Below are 14,952 nucleotides of genomic sequence, written 5' to 3'. Positions count from 1 at the left end.
TTTTCTCTCTTGTCACAGATCATATCTGTTGGTTTGCCTTGGGGATCGCCTAGAAGGGCTATGGAGTAAAGGGTTTCCCAGAGGCATTTGTCTAAAGAAGCCTTTCTCCCAGAAACCCTTGGGCAAGTGTCAGTGGGACCACAATTGAGAAATCTGTTCTTGGCCCTTCCATCATCCTTCAGTCAGATCCTTTCTGTGGTCCCCCGAGGGTCTGTTCCACTAACCCTTTGTCATTTCTTATCTGTGGATCATCTGTTTCTCCTGTTCCCAACACCATACCCCCTTTCTTTGGGAGCCATCACTGTGATAGGTCCCTTGTTTTCCAGACTAGCCTCAGCAGCCCTTGCCCAGAGCTCTAATACTTATGGGGCCAGTTTGTCTATAGACTATCACAGCTGTAGCTTTTGTAAATTACAGAGAACACAGTGTCCTGACTACCAGTGACTCTAAGAGTTTAAGTATGAGGGGAGCTTTTTCCAGTGGTCACCAGATCTATTTCCAGATGGGAACAGGGGTGAGCTAAAAGTCTCATCCCACTAGGCACTCCTAAGATACTCCTCTGTCCCTTAGTGTGCAAAGGTCTCCTTTCTGTTGCTATGTTGTTTTTATTATTAGATTTATTGCTTTAATTATGAAATAGACCAGAGAATTATTGTACTAAAATAGTGCTTTCCCCTCCCATTTTGTAATTTCAGAAATAGGGAAGCTACCAAGCTCAGGTAAGGGTTTCCTGACCAGTAGTTGGTGACTATTCCCATCCCCCTGGCCAGAGGACTAAGCTCCTCCCAAGGCATCAGAGGACAATAGTTTACAAAGCCCATATGCAAAAAAAAAAAAAAAAAAAAAAAAAAAAAAAAGCAACAAAACAAACCAAAATCCCTTTCCCAAGCAAGAGGGCAACACTTTCTCTTCACTTCTTCTCCTACACTTGGGGTCACTATTCCTAGATGTCACTGTCCCAGCACAGCCACAATGCATACTAAACCATAGTATCCTGCCTCTTGGAATTGAGTGCTTATGGTGATAACCACTGTAGCTTAGAGATATTAGCTCTTGGATATGTGGCAACCATTCATTCAGTCAGGAGTGCAGGCCTCTTCCTACTCCAGAGCAAAGCTCAGCATGAGCCATTTTCCCCTCTGGCTGGTTGCTGGGTCTGCTCAGCAGTGAGGCTGCCATGTTTGCTGGCCAGTTTTCCAGATGGCTGTGGCTTTCAGTATGCCCATCACAGTTTCTCTCTCTCTCTCTCTCTCTCTCTCTCTCTCTCTCTCTCTCTCTCTCTCTCTCTCTCGGTTTTTCGGGACACAATTTCTCTGTAGCTTTGGAGGCTGTCCTGGAACTAGCTCTTGTAGACCAGGCTGGTCTCGAATTCACAGAGATCCGCCTGCCTCTGCCTCCCCTCCCGAGTGCTGGAATCAACGTACGCCACAACTGCCCAGCACCATGACAGTTTCTCAAAGTGGAGTCTGAAGAGTGAAGTCAGGGAAATTCCTACACTAACTATTAAAGCACGGATTCCTAGGCCTACATCCAGACCTGCCAAGTCCAGTCCCTGATATGGGCTGAAGATTGTTTTCAGAACCTTCCATTGGTCTTCATGAACCTCTCCTAAGTGAGCGAGTAAGGTCCTTCCTCTCTCTCTCTCTCTCTCTCTCTCTCTCTCTCTCTCTCTCTCTCTCGTGGGAGTGATGATGACTCTCCAAGTCTGAGGCTCTCACTGTTGTTTCTTTGGTTTGGGTTTCCAGGACTAACAAGCTTCTGCCAATGCAAGTAGATGGAGAGCCCTGGATGCAGCCGTGTTGCACGGTAAGTTTGCTGGTCTCAGAGGTGAGCATGAGAAGCATGATTTTTATTTACCCCTTGAAGACACTTACTTGATAAAAAAAATCACTGCACCTCAATTTTACAGGGATGCCCCTTTAGAGTTCTGAGACTTTATTCTTGGCACCTTAACAGCCTCAGCTTGGACCTAAAGAAAGACTCTTCTGATGAGGAGCAAGTCCAGATGCTATAGAGTGCTTCATTATCTGGAAGCCAAGCCTACCCACACACTCCAAATCCTACCCAGTACATAGACATGATTCCCTAGTCCACAGCCTTGAGGACCTCCCTGGAAACTCCATAGAAAGGACAAGTTGGTTATCTGGTGCACCAAACTGGCATCAGACTTGTAATGACAAACCTAGAATGCCACCAGCAAATGAATGAAGGTCATGGAACAGGGAATGTACAGTTGCATGGGCTAAGGCAGGAGGATTTATGAGTTCAAGACTAACCTGAGCTAGTGTAAGTTCAAGACTGACCAGGGTTACATAGAGAAATCCTGCCTCAAACAAACAGGGACAGAAGAGACAGATGAACAGCTAAGAGCTGTTCTTGCACAGAACCAAGGTTAAGTGCACAGCACCCACATCAGGCAGCTCTGACTGCTTCTAACTCCAGTTCCTGGCTGTTGTGGAATAATCTTTTTGTACATTGTGAACATGTGTCACTCTGATTGGTTTAAAAAAAAAAAGCTAAACAGCCACTAGCTGGGCAGGATTTCTGGGCAGAGAGGAAGCTGGGAAGAAGACAGTCACCAGTGGACACAGAGGGAACAGATGAGCAGGAAGAAAGGTAAAAGCCACGAGTTAACGTGGCAGTACATAGATAAATAGAAATGGGATAATTAAGTTATAAGAGCTAGTCAGTAACAGACTTAAGCTATCGGCTTAGCTTTTATAATTAATAAGTCTCCATGCCATTACTGGGGAGCCAACGGTCCTGCTAAAAAAGATTGATTACACCCACGGATCTGACATCCTTTGACCCCTACAGGCACCTGAAGGCATGTGGTGCACATAACTCATGCAGGCAAACACATACATGTGAACAAAACCAGAAAATAAATAGAACCTCCCCTGTCCTTTCTAGCTGAACCTGCATTAGTCCCAGTCAGTGCTGCTATGAAAGTTAGGTCTCCTCATTTTTCATTTGTCCCTCTTAAGAGCCCAGCTAAGAACACCATCGTAAAGCAAAAGCATTGTCTTGGTTTCAGGGCATCCACTGGGGTACTTCATGAGTGATGCCCTCAATATGACAGCAGATATGTGATCTCAAAAGAGACAAAAGTCGTCTTTCTGAGCATCTCCCATTCTTCCTCAGTTGTATTCTCGTTGGCAACCCTTCAAGTATCAAGTTCCCTTTTGTGTTTTTTTAAATGCCTGAAGTGACATCTTCTATAAAGGGTCAAATTAGAAATTTCTTTGCAAATTCTTACCATAACCTTATGGGAGGGTTAAAAAACTTGAAAAACTAAAACACACTTCAATGAAAACTAGTAATAGGAGCTGGTGAAATGGCTAAGTAGGTAAAGGCGATTCCTGCCAGCCAGTCATCAGGGCCCATGTAGTAAAAAGAGAGAACCAACTTCAGAAGGCAACATGCCAGGGCACCCACACACAAAACTCTACCTCTTTCTCTCAGGTATAATAAAAAAATATTTTTTTTTTGTTTTGTTTTGGTTTGGTTTTTTTTGAGACAGGGTTTCTCTGTGTAGCTTTGGCGCCTATCCTGGCACTTGTTCTACAGACCAGACTGGCTCCAAACTCAGAGATTTGCCTGCCTCTGCCTTCTTAGTGCTAAGATTAAAGGTGTGTGCCACCACCACCCAGCAATAAAAATATTTAAAAAAAAAACTAGTAATAGTATTCTGTTGCTGGTATTAGACAGGATGGAGGGAATCTCTCCTGCTTATTATTCCAGTGAAGCTGAGCTGAGGAAATCTATCCAGTCTCCTTCTGTATTTAAAAAAAAGAGAGATGGCAAGCCAGGCAGTGGTTGCACATGCCTTTAATGCCAGCACTTGGAAGGCAGAGGCAGGCAAATCTCTGTGAGTTTGAGACCTGCCTGTTCTAAAAAGTTACACAGAGAAACTCTGCCTCAAAAAGCCAAAAAACAAAAACAAAAACAAAACAAAACAAAACAAAAAAACCATGCCAGTCCCACACTAGTGGTTTAAAAACCGGTATGTTTTCCAGCCGTTTGAGAGGCCAGAACCCAAAATCAAAGTCTTAGCAGGCTGGTATCTGAGTCCTTATACAAAGAGGAGGAGACATAAGAGCACACACCTACGGAGGACAGCCTCAAAAGGACACAGTGGGAAGGCAGTCGGTGCCAGTTAGACATGTTTCTTAAAAGATACGCCTAAAACAAAAGGATGTATATTGTATATAGCATATATGTTGTAGGCAGATTTTTCTGTCCCTCCAGCCAGCTCCCAAAAAAAAACACATGGAGACTTCTTGTTAATTATGAAAGCTTAGCTGATAGCCTAGGATTGTTTCTAACTAGCTCTTGTAATTTAAATTAACCCATTTCTATTAATGTATGTGCTGTTGCATGGCTCATGGCTTGTTACCTCTCCCCCTGCATGTCCTGCTTCCTCTGCATCCCATGGCATCTCCTCCTGACTCTACCCGTCTTCTTCTGGACATCCTCCCTACCCTGAAAAGTCCTGCCTAGCTATTGCCTGTTCAGCTTTTTATTAAACCAATCTGAATGACAAATCTTCACAGTACAAAAAGATTATTCCACAGCAGTATTGTTATATATAATATTATATATAAAAGCTGAATACTATCCTTTACCGAGTATAATAAATCAAACAAAAAATAATAAAAGACAAAGTGAATAACTTTAAACACAGTACATCTAGGACTTTTTTTTTTTAACAAGATAAGTGTTTTAAAATCTCATTTTAAAAGAGAAAAGCTGGTATCAGGACTATTAAAGCCTAAAAAAACTAGCAAATGTAATATAGTCTTAATGTATATGGGCAATAGCATTATTTAATTGTTAAATATTATATAATTTTGATTCCAATAAACTCAAACAAAAAAATATGAAGGAAATCCAGCTACTAATGAAACATAAAATGCTTTCAAAGACTCATATACAAAGGGACAGCCAAACAGATGAACTTAGCAGGGAGGGGAATCATGAAGCCCTGAGGATCTATATACAGTTTTATGGTTTCCAGTGTGTGCTCCTGTAACTCCTCACATATGCTCCCGTAAGGGGTCCTACTGAGACCCAACAAAACAAAAGAAGAAGGTAAATTAGTTAGACAAAGATCAGTGGGACTGGGAGAGGATAACAGGGGCTTGTGGGACGAACATAAGGAAAGTATATTACACACATATATGGAAATGTCATAATAAGGGGCTGGGGACAGGAGTCAGTCAGGACCTGAGTTTAAATCCCTGACGCTTATGTAAAACCTGGCATTGTCATGCATGTTTGCAGCTCTGATGCTGGGGAATTAGAGAGAAGTAGGCCCTGGAATTCTCTGCCCAGCCAGCCAGCCCATCAGTAAGCTGTGGACTCAGGGACAGACTCTGTCTCAATAAGATAAGATAGGGAGTGATACAAAATACCTGATATCAACCGTGGGCCTCCATAGGCATGACTACACATATGTATACACACTACAAACATATGTGCACACATGTACTATGCATCACATATACACATATATCCCACGTACACAAAAGAACTGAAGTGACTGAAAAAATTATACCTCAAAATAGAAAACTGTAAAGCAATATGGCTCAAATATAAATATGATATAAAAACTCAAGCCAACATATAGGTAGGTCAGTAAAATACATTGAAAGGGTCATTCAACCCTTAGGACATATCATAGGAATAAAACAGAAACCTGCTATCATTGGTTTAGAGAAAAGTGTCATGACAATATAAATAAATGACCAAAAGTATTCAATTACATTCAACATTTTTAAGATTAATTTTAATTGTGTGTATGAGTGTATCTGTGTGTGTATTTATGCATATGAGTAAGGTGCCCACACAGGCTAGAAGGGGTCACTGGATTCCCTGGGGCTGGATGGAGTTCAGGTGGTTGTGAGCTGCCCAGTGTAAGTGCTGAGAACTGAACTGGGATCCTTTGCAAGAACAAGTCAGCATTTCTTTTGTTTGTTTGATCATTAACTTTGTCCTGTCTTGTCTTGTTTTGAGGCAAAATCTCTCTGGGTAACCATGGCTGACCCAGAACTTCTCTGTAGACCAGGCTGGCCTCAGACTCACAGAGATGAGCCTGCCTCTACCTCCTAAGTGCTGGGATTAAAGGTGATTATGTCTAGAAAACACATCTTGTTTTTATAGAGATTCAGAGAATACTATGACTGCTAGGCAGTGGTAGTGCACACCTTTAATCCTGGATAGCTGGAGATATACAGAAAAACCCTGTCTCAAAAAAAAAAAAAAAAAAAGTTACTAGAAAGAAACTGTCAAAATAATGAAATTTTTGTTAAACCAATAACAAATATTTTATTTAATTTCAGAAAAAGTCCTAGTAAAATTATAGACAAGAAATAAGTGCTAATATTACTTGGCAGTTCTAGACAATGCAATATATGAAACAGAAAATAAATATAAATATTTGGGAAACAGTCAAAACTATCACTATTGTAAGGGATGGTGACCATTGAAAGCTCAGGAAGTCAGTGGAAAAACTCATAAATTATTTCAGGGACGGCCTATAGGAAAGTAGACAAAAATAATAGCATTCCTGCATATCAGCAGTAGCCAATCTACTAGGAAAATAAATACATATTATAACAGAAGTCACAAGATGTACAATACACAGCTGAATTGTGGGAAATTAATGAGTATACCCATAAGGTATAAACAGTGTTAAAATTTGAATATGAAAATCATCTTGGTTTCTTTTCCCACAGTCCCAGGGTACACTCCATCCTAGTGACAAAGTCACAAGGTAGGAGCTTGAGTGAGCTGATCTCACTGCATCTACAGTCAAGAGCAGAGGGTATGCTCAGCTTGCCAAGATCCCTGGGCCTGGGGAATGGTCTCATTCATAGTGGGCAGGTCTTCCCACCTTTGTTTATGTAAACAATACACTCCTCTACATGCCAACCTGACCCAGACAACCTTTCACTGAAATCTATTCTCAGACAATGATTCTGGGCTGTATCAAATCAATAAAACTTTGCCATCACAGAGATATCCCATGTCTCAATTAGGGATCCCAGAATCCCCATGCAAACTTTTTAACCTGACAAAACAGTATAAGTCTTAGAGGATTTAATAAAAGAACTTTAAGAGTTTTCAACCTTGAAGCCATTGCAAGGGGAAGGGAGAAGAAAAGACTGTCTACAAGATACTAAAACAGTTATAAAGTCATAATAATTTCAATAACATTCTCTTATTACAGTATTAGGTAAAATCAATAGTACAAGATAGAGTCTTATGAAGTCTTAGGGTACATAGGATGACTAAAAACTTACTTATTTGGGTAAATAAATACTATACAACAAGACTCAAATTTAAAACAAAATGTTATTACCTATGGGGAAAATGGATTATTTTAGTTATCCTAGAGGCAGAACCTTTCTATTGAAAAAGTGACAATTTTTTTATTAATAGAAAATTTTAAGCTCTACAAGTCAAGAATGTATATAGAGGAGTTGGAAATGTAGCTCAGTTTGAAGAATGGTAAATGAACACAGCCCTGAGTTAGAGCCCAACATGACAGTGAGATCAGCAGTTCAATGCCATCCTTGTCTACAGAGTGAGTTTGAGGCCAGCCTAGGGTACATGAAAAACATCAATAGAAACAACAACTAAATAAAATAAAAGTGGAAATTAATTTAGATATTTAAAGGCCTAAGGGCAAGCTGCTTACAATAGCAGTACAAAAGAGCAGGCTAGTTCCTATACACTAAAAAGAAACCAACCCTTGGAATCCAGTAGGAAAAAGTACTAACGATGTAGACAATTTGCAGATAAGAGGGCACAGGCTATTAACCTATGGTAGCACCATTTTTAAAAAGGAAAGATTTTTCAAATTAAGACACAATGTAATTCTTCACATGCTAAGTAACTTTAAGAAAAAAACTTGCTTCTGTCAAGGATGTGGTAAGGCCTCACACTCAGTAAGACAAGACAATGAACTGGCCCAGTTTTTCTGGAATGCATCTTGAACCATGTATCAGGAAGAAACTTGTGGCTCATATCTGTGCACCCTTTCCATGCCACCCACAAAGGCAAGCAGAGGGCATTGGATTCCCAGGAACTGGAGTTATAGAGAGTTGAGAGTCACTATGTGGGTGTGGGAAACTGAACCCAGGTCCCCTGCAAGAGCAACCGGTATTCATAACCACTGAGCCATCTCACCAGCTCTGATGAGTTTTTTAAAAAGCTATGATATTCATCAAATGGAATAATTTTTAGACATTGAAGGTACAATTGAAGGTAAAATGTTAAGGTCTGGAGGTGAAGTGCAATGGGCTCTCCTAACATGTAGAAGGCCCAGGGTTCCCTCTCCAGAGCTGAGTATGTTAATTAATTAGAAATAAACTTTCATTTTAAAATTAAATATTGAGGACATTAAAGCACTGACAAAATAATATCAAAGAAAACACAGCATTTTAGATGCTTATTTCAATTTTAGTTATGACATGTAAGCATAGAAATAAATTAAAGTGGCATACTAAGAAAACAAGTTGTTATCTTTTAAGCATTTAAGTTGTTTTTAAAATTTCTTAAAAATGACCAGATATCTGTTTATATATAGAAACATATATACATATAAAAAATATGTATTTATTAAGAATGTTTGCCTTATACAGTGTTGTGAAATAGTGGCCCATGGTTTACTACCATTGCTCACACTATAATCCCAGCACCAGGAAGGTAGAGGCAGAAGGATCACAAGTTTGAGGCCATCATCAGCTTCATAATGAGTTGGAGGCCACCCTGGGATACTTGAGACTCTGTCTCAAAAAGTAAAATTTAAAAAGAGTCTCCTTCTAAAGCTGGGTAACAGTTAAATTGTTAAGTTGAAAATGACCACAGTTATTCAATCCGGTGGCTTCCAAACTTAAGTAAATGTGGAGCTAGCATGGGGGTAAAATTTAATGTGACTGGAGCACTTCCCAGAGTTCTAATCTAGTTGGTCTTGATGTCCAAGAACTGGACTTCCTGACAAATTCCTAGTAGATGTTGATGCTATAGGTTCAGGAACCAATGTTTGAGAACCACAGATGTAGTTAAACCCGCCACTCATCAGTCAGCCTCACTCTTGCATAGCCTGGCTGTCCCTTTGACATTTGAAGCCTGTCTTAGTTTGTTTTTCTGTTGCTATGAAATGATTTAACAAAATCAACTTACGGGATTTTAATAAAATCAGCTTCTGGTTCACAGTTCAAGGGTACAGTCAAGGCAACAGGACTATGAAACACCTTGTCACATGGCATCCACAGTGAGGGAAAAGAGAGATGAATGAACTCTCCTGTCCACTGTCTTTCTCCACTGACACAGTCCAGGATCACAGCTAGGCTGTGGTGCCATGATATGCAGGTCTTACCTCCATAGTTAGCATAGTCAGGGTACAATGAATTCTGCCAAGCTGATCACTCACTTACTGTCACAAACGCGTCTTGTGCTAGGAAATGTTTCTGAAAAAGGATTCCAAGATCTTGGAGAACCAAGAAATAGCTAAGATTGTTTGTTTGTTTGTTGGGACAGGGTTTCTCTGTCCTAGTAATCTCTCTGTAGACCAGGCTGGCCTTGAACTCACAGAGATCTGCCTGCCTCTGCCTTCCTCTGAAATTAAAGGTGTGTGCCACCACCCCTGGCAGAAATATCTAAGATTTAAAAGATGATACTGTATCTTTTATTAGAAGGCCCCCACCCTCTTCCATGATGACTTTAAGAAAGAAAATTCCCTTGATTTCTCAAATGTCTCAAAGATCATTTCAGACCTTTTGGGTCTATGCCCTTCTGCAGTCCAGTGACCAGGTCAAGCCTGGGCACCTCCCATGTGATTTAGGAAAACTTTGCAGTCATAGCTTGGGTGGTGTTTACCAGTTCTGAGCCATTTGCTGTCAGATGGCAACATCCAGGAGCCCTCACTTTATTGCTTCCCTTAAGTCATAAAATGCATTGGTTTCCGAAACTGGTACTGCAAAGGCAATATCTAACCAGAGTGAAGCCATTTTACTCCATTTAAAGGAGAAATCATCCAGGCAGTGATGGTGCATGCCTTTGATCCCAGCACTTAGGAGGCAGAGGCAAGCAGATCTCTGTGAGTTCGAGGCCAGCCTGGCCTACAGAGTGAGTTCCAGGATAGCCAGGACCTCACAGAGAAACCATGTCTCAAAACAACAACACATACACACAGACACACACACATATACACACACACTCAGAAAGAAAGAAAGGAAAAGAAAAGAAAATGGGAAAAAGGAGAAAGGAGAAGCCACAAGCTATGGTAGTCTCATGAATTTTGAACTATGACACAGAAGTACTGGATCAGTTCTCTCTGTAACTAAGCAGAACATTAACAATGGAGCCTCTCTCTCCTCTCTCTCTCTCTTCCTCTCCTTCCCTCCCTCCTCCATCCCCCTCTCTCTTCCTCTCTTATATTCCAGCTCAGTTAGCAAGCAAGTTTAAGCTCCAACTAAGAAACAGAATGCTCTTCCAGTCAGGGTTGACAGTGGGCTTACCTACATCAAACTGCCTCCTCACTGGACACTAGACTACTTTACCCACATGTCCTTCTAACTTGGGGATAAAGGACTGATATCTTTTTGACTTAAAGTGGGGAATATGATTTCATGCATCCCTCAGTTTTCTGCAACAATCAAATCCTCAACCATGACCAAGTTATCATGTTAAGGAGACATTCCAAACACCCTCCCTACTGGCACATTTATTAAAATTGCAGAGAAGCCTGGATGTGACAAAGCCTACTTAGAATCCCAGCTCTCAGGATAGAGATGAAGGAGGGTCACCATGAATTTGAGGCCAACCTGGGCTACATAAGAGATTCTAGGCCAGCCAGGTTATACGATGAGCCCATCTTAAAAATAAATAAATAAATAAAGTTGCAAAACAGAGTTGAGTTTCACTTCTTCTGTTAGCTTTGGAGGTGCTAGTAGGCAAGTCTTAGTTCAGTTAGAGGCAGAGAAAGAAACAAGTGCCTTCTCTGGTAATACAGCCAGCTGTGTGCAGCTGCCACCTGCTTCCCCAAACATAGCCACCTTGAATGCTAGAAAAACGCTCTTTTCTCTGGCCTGGTTCCTCTTCCCCAGCACATTCTCCCAACAAGCATCCAGTTAGTTCAGGGATATCAAAGTGAGGAGGCAGCCATCTTCCTCAAATGAGCATCTGAGCTCAATAGTGCGAGAATGCTTATCCCAGAGCCTGTGTCACAAATCTCCACTAGCTGAGCATGCTAGCAGGCAGGCCATGGAGAGGTGCTGCTAGAGTCCCCTTCTATGCCTCGCCTCCATTCAGGCAATATGACGCACAGTATGAAATGGCGTTGGGTGGATTCCTGATCCTCACCATCTCGAGCAGGACAGTCATTTCAGTTCTATCCCCAGGATGCTGATTGTCCACTGTCTTTTGTGTCCATCCTCTTCTTTCCTGTTCTTGGAGCCTTCTAAATGTGAGCCTTATAGTAGAGTCTTCATAGCCAGATATTTCCACCCTAACTCACTCTGATGACAGCTGTTGAGTAAGTGCCCAGTCCTTTCGTTCATCTTACTTTTCAGCCATGTTTTGTACTTTCTGATTACCTCACAGTAACCCAAGCTTGATATTCCCTTCTGAAGTACTGTGTCAACCAACTTCCCAGTCCCTCACATCCCTCATCCTTTGCCCTCAGCTTAGCCAGTTCATACATGGTTTCTCTACCCCATGTCTTCTCTTTTTCCTTTTCCTCACCTTCAAATTGTAAGGGGCCTCTCTGTTCTCATCGAACCTTTCTTGTTTCTCAATTTCTTTTTTAAACCCCTCGGCTAATCCTACATTAACTTAAAATTGATGACAGGTTGCTCTTCAATAATTCTATTCCCCCCCCCCTATGGTCACACTGTCATTCTCAGTAGTGTGGAAAAAACCCAGCAAGATTAGGTTCATAGAGTTATAGCTTCCAGGTTCTGTTTCCCTTGGCATCTGTTCTCTTTCTCTCCAATATAACACCTAGTTGTTCTCTTCCGTTTTACAGTTTACAATGGGCTTTCATTGACAGTTTGTCATATGATCTTTGTGTAAAGAAATAGTATCAATGTTATCCTCACTTTGAAGTTTGGCAAGCACTGTTCTCTGAATGATAAATTATTTGTCCAAAGTTCTGCACCAAGGAAATAGACGTACACGGTCCCACACCCTAGTCTTTGAATCCTCAGTACCTCCTGTTCCCGTATCAACCACCCACTCTGAACATCTATCATACTTGATAAGTGTCGATGACATGATAATGCAGATTATTAGTGTGGGAGTGTCACCAGGCCACATCCAAATAGGAATTAAACATTGTGAAGCCATGCCTATAATTAATGGAATGTTTAATAGAATAAAACCATAACCCTTAAAGTTAAAAAAATAATAAAAAGCTTATGCAAGAAAATAAGGTTGTCTTGGAGCCTAAGAAAAGGGTCTGTCTGTACCTAAGGGACCCATTTGGGAACTATCCATATGAGGTTTCTTGGCCAGAGGCTAATTAAAGCCTTCAGGTTAGCTGGTTGACATATGTCTACTGCCTGGGTTCAGGGAGAACTGCACTGTAGCTTTCCTGTCCCCTACCATGTGACCTTAGGCTAAGCTAAGTCTCCCACAGAGCCCTGGGTGCCTCTTCCTTATCCATCCTACAGAGGGGTGAATGGGAAGGTTCCTGAGGTCTTCTCTGCTGTGACATTCTGACAGTCTATGAATAGCAAGGGCACAAGACAGGTGCGAGCTGATGGCCACGTGGGAAGCTCACACCTGTCTCTCCCCGGTGTTTCCGCCCCTCTCTCCCAGCAGTGCCAAACACCAGGCCCAGTCAGGGTCAAGTTGCCAATTTTGAAACTGTTCAAGGACAGTTGTCCTTCTGCGTGGGGCTCCTTTGAGCCCAAAGCTGGCTTTCTTCCTTCTCTACAACTCACTCTCCCACTAATTTATCTCTGTTTCTTTATTTCAGATTAAAATCACTCACAAAAACCAGGCACCTATGATGATGGGGCCTCCCCAGAAGAGCAGTTTCTTCTCACTGAGGAGGAAAAGCCGTTCAAAAGACTAAACAGTATGCCAAACAAACACCAGCTCCACCAAGAACACACACACACACACAGGCACACACACACACACACACACCAGAGGGAGCAAAGCCACACTTCCAGATGAAAGTGTCACCCTGCCATAGAGTCTACCAATTTTGAAATGGATCCTCTCTTAACAGAGCCAATACCCATGAAATATTTTGAATGGACTCAGGGCCCACCAGGATGGGTTGGCTCATACAGCAACTTCCACATTCCCACAGGCCTTGGGTAGACTTTGAGGCCGAAGGAGAAATCCCCTTTCTTCTTCACCACTCCTATAAGGTTCCAGGCTGCAGGTTTCCTGCCTACAGTGAGATCGGATGTGGTCAAAGGAAAGAGCTCCAACCCAGAAATTTTGCACAAAAGTCCTTCTGTATGGAAACAAAACAGCCTCTAGCTCTCCAAGCAAAACCCTTGGCAGAGCTCAGCAAGCACACGATGGTTTCTTCCTTGTCCTTCAAGCAACAGCTCCTCCCCTAGCTTGCTGAGGAAAGCCAAGAAGCCAAGGAAAGCTGTTTCCGTTTTTGATTCCCTCTGCTGTCCATGGGCACTTGTTCACTTCCTGAAGCATCTCTTGGTAGCTGTTTGCTCAGAAAACAAACAAGGCTGCCTGGGCAGTATACTTTAGATGTGGTATTTATTTTCATAAGTCCTATGAACACCTGGGAGGGAAAGCTGAGAAAGTAGACTTTATTTTTCAAATTGATGTCATAATATTGTATAAAAAGGAAAGAGGGGGGACACTCCCAACACTCCCCACCCCTCACTACCACACAAGCCAAAGTGTGTCTCTCCTTTGAATCCTAAGCCCTGGTGGCAGAGATGATGAGAGGGAGGGGCTTTGCTGGGAAAACGTGTAGCTAGCCTGTCAGGAGATGCCCTGTTTCTGTGCACTTGCCACTCTCATGGTGTAACAGAAGGACCTTCTGGAGGTCTTATATATGTACATATGTAGCATATGTTTATATATAATATATAAATATTTATTTACTGCTGGACTTTTCCTCACTAGAAATAAACATAGATATTGTGGGAACAGAAAATGGGAAAGACAACAGAAGGGTCCCTACTCCCCCACCATCTTTTGATTGTAGAGACATTTCCCTGGCTGCTTACAAGGTTGACAGGAATGATCTAGATCCTGGGAATAACCATGAAACACATGCTGTTCAAGGCTCATTCCCCTATTGATTGTTAAGAACGCTGAATTGTGGAAAAGTTAAAAAGGCTTCTCCATGGTATCCTGGCTAATGAGGTTTGACTGTGAATGTTACTAAGAAGATCATTAATACACAAAAGAAACCTCATCTGGGAATAGGGTCATTTCTGGTCACCAAGGCATGGTTGCACTTAGATCCAGGTTGTCAGGGAAGAACCATCATATAGCCTGTGCATGACTGGAACAAGCCCACACAAGAAAATGGGACATGTGAGTTTAGGCTACTTCCCAAGTTCTCTATGGCTTGTCCTACATGGGGAGAAATTGGCCTGAAGTTGAAGGCCCCAGACAGATCATCTGATGGCATTCTCATGTCACCTCATCATGGTCACCAGACCTTCTTGCTTGGAAATATTCCTGGCTACAGATATGACTTCAATAATGAGTTACCTGCTGTAGGATGTTGACAACCAGGACAGAATAGTCTTAGTCATGCTCAGTGGGCTTCATTCAGCTGGTGCCAGCATCCCACTCCTCTATGGAGGGTACCACTACACAGAGCATCATTGGTAGAAGGCAACCTTTGCCTCAGCCCCTGGCTCCCCTGGGCCTTCATCTCTGTCTCAGATTTCTCAAGAGAAAACCTGGGCCCAATCAACATCACTCCACTGAGCTGCCTCT

General features: G+C 42.0%; 1 protein-coding gene across 4 annotated transcripts in view; it reads left to right on the top strand.

The window, feature by feature from the left end:
* Nucleotides 1–13,846, top strand: part of Dgkg (diacylglycerol kinase gamma) — a 193,012-nt gene extending 179,166 nt beyond the window's left edge. For all 4 annotated transcript variants that reach the window (XM_051191208.1, XM_051191207.1, XM_051191210.1 and 1 more), the window contains 2 exons: nucleotides 1,746–1,806; nucleotides 12,992–13,846. In XM_051191208.1, the coding sequence (XP_051047165.1) occupies nucleotides 1,746–1,806; nucleotides 12,992–13,090 (160 nt within the window). In that variant the 3' untranslated portion in view covers nucleotides 13,091–13,846. The remainder of the gene's footprint in view (nucleotides 1–1,745; nucleotides 1,807–12,991) is intronic.
* The last annotated feature ends 1,106 nt before the right edge of the window (nucleotides 13,847–14,952 follow it).

This window comes from Phodopus roborovskii, unplaced genomic scaffold, assembly GCF_943737965.1.
Source record: "Phodopus roborovskii unplaced genomic scaffold, PHOROB, whole genome shotgun sequence".
NCBI classification, from domain to species: Eukaryota; Metazoa; Chordata; class Mammalia; order Rodentia; family Cricetidae; genus Phodopus; species Phodopus roborovskii.
This window is presented reverse-complemented; position numbering and strand designations above follow the sequence as displayed.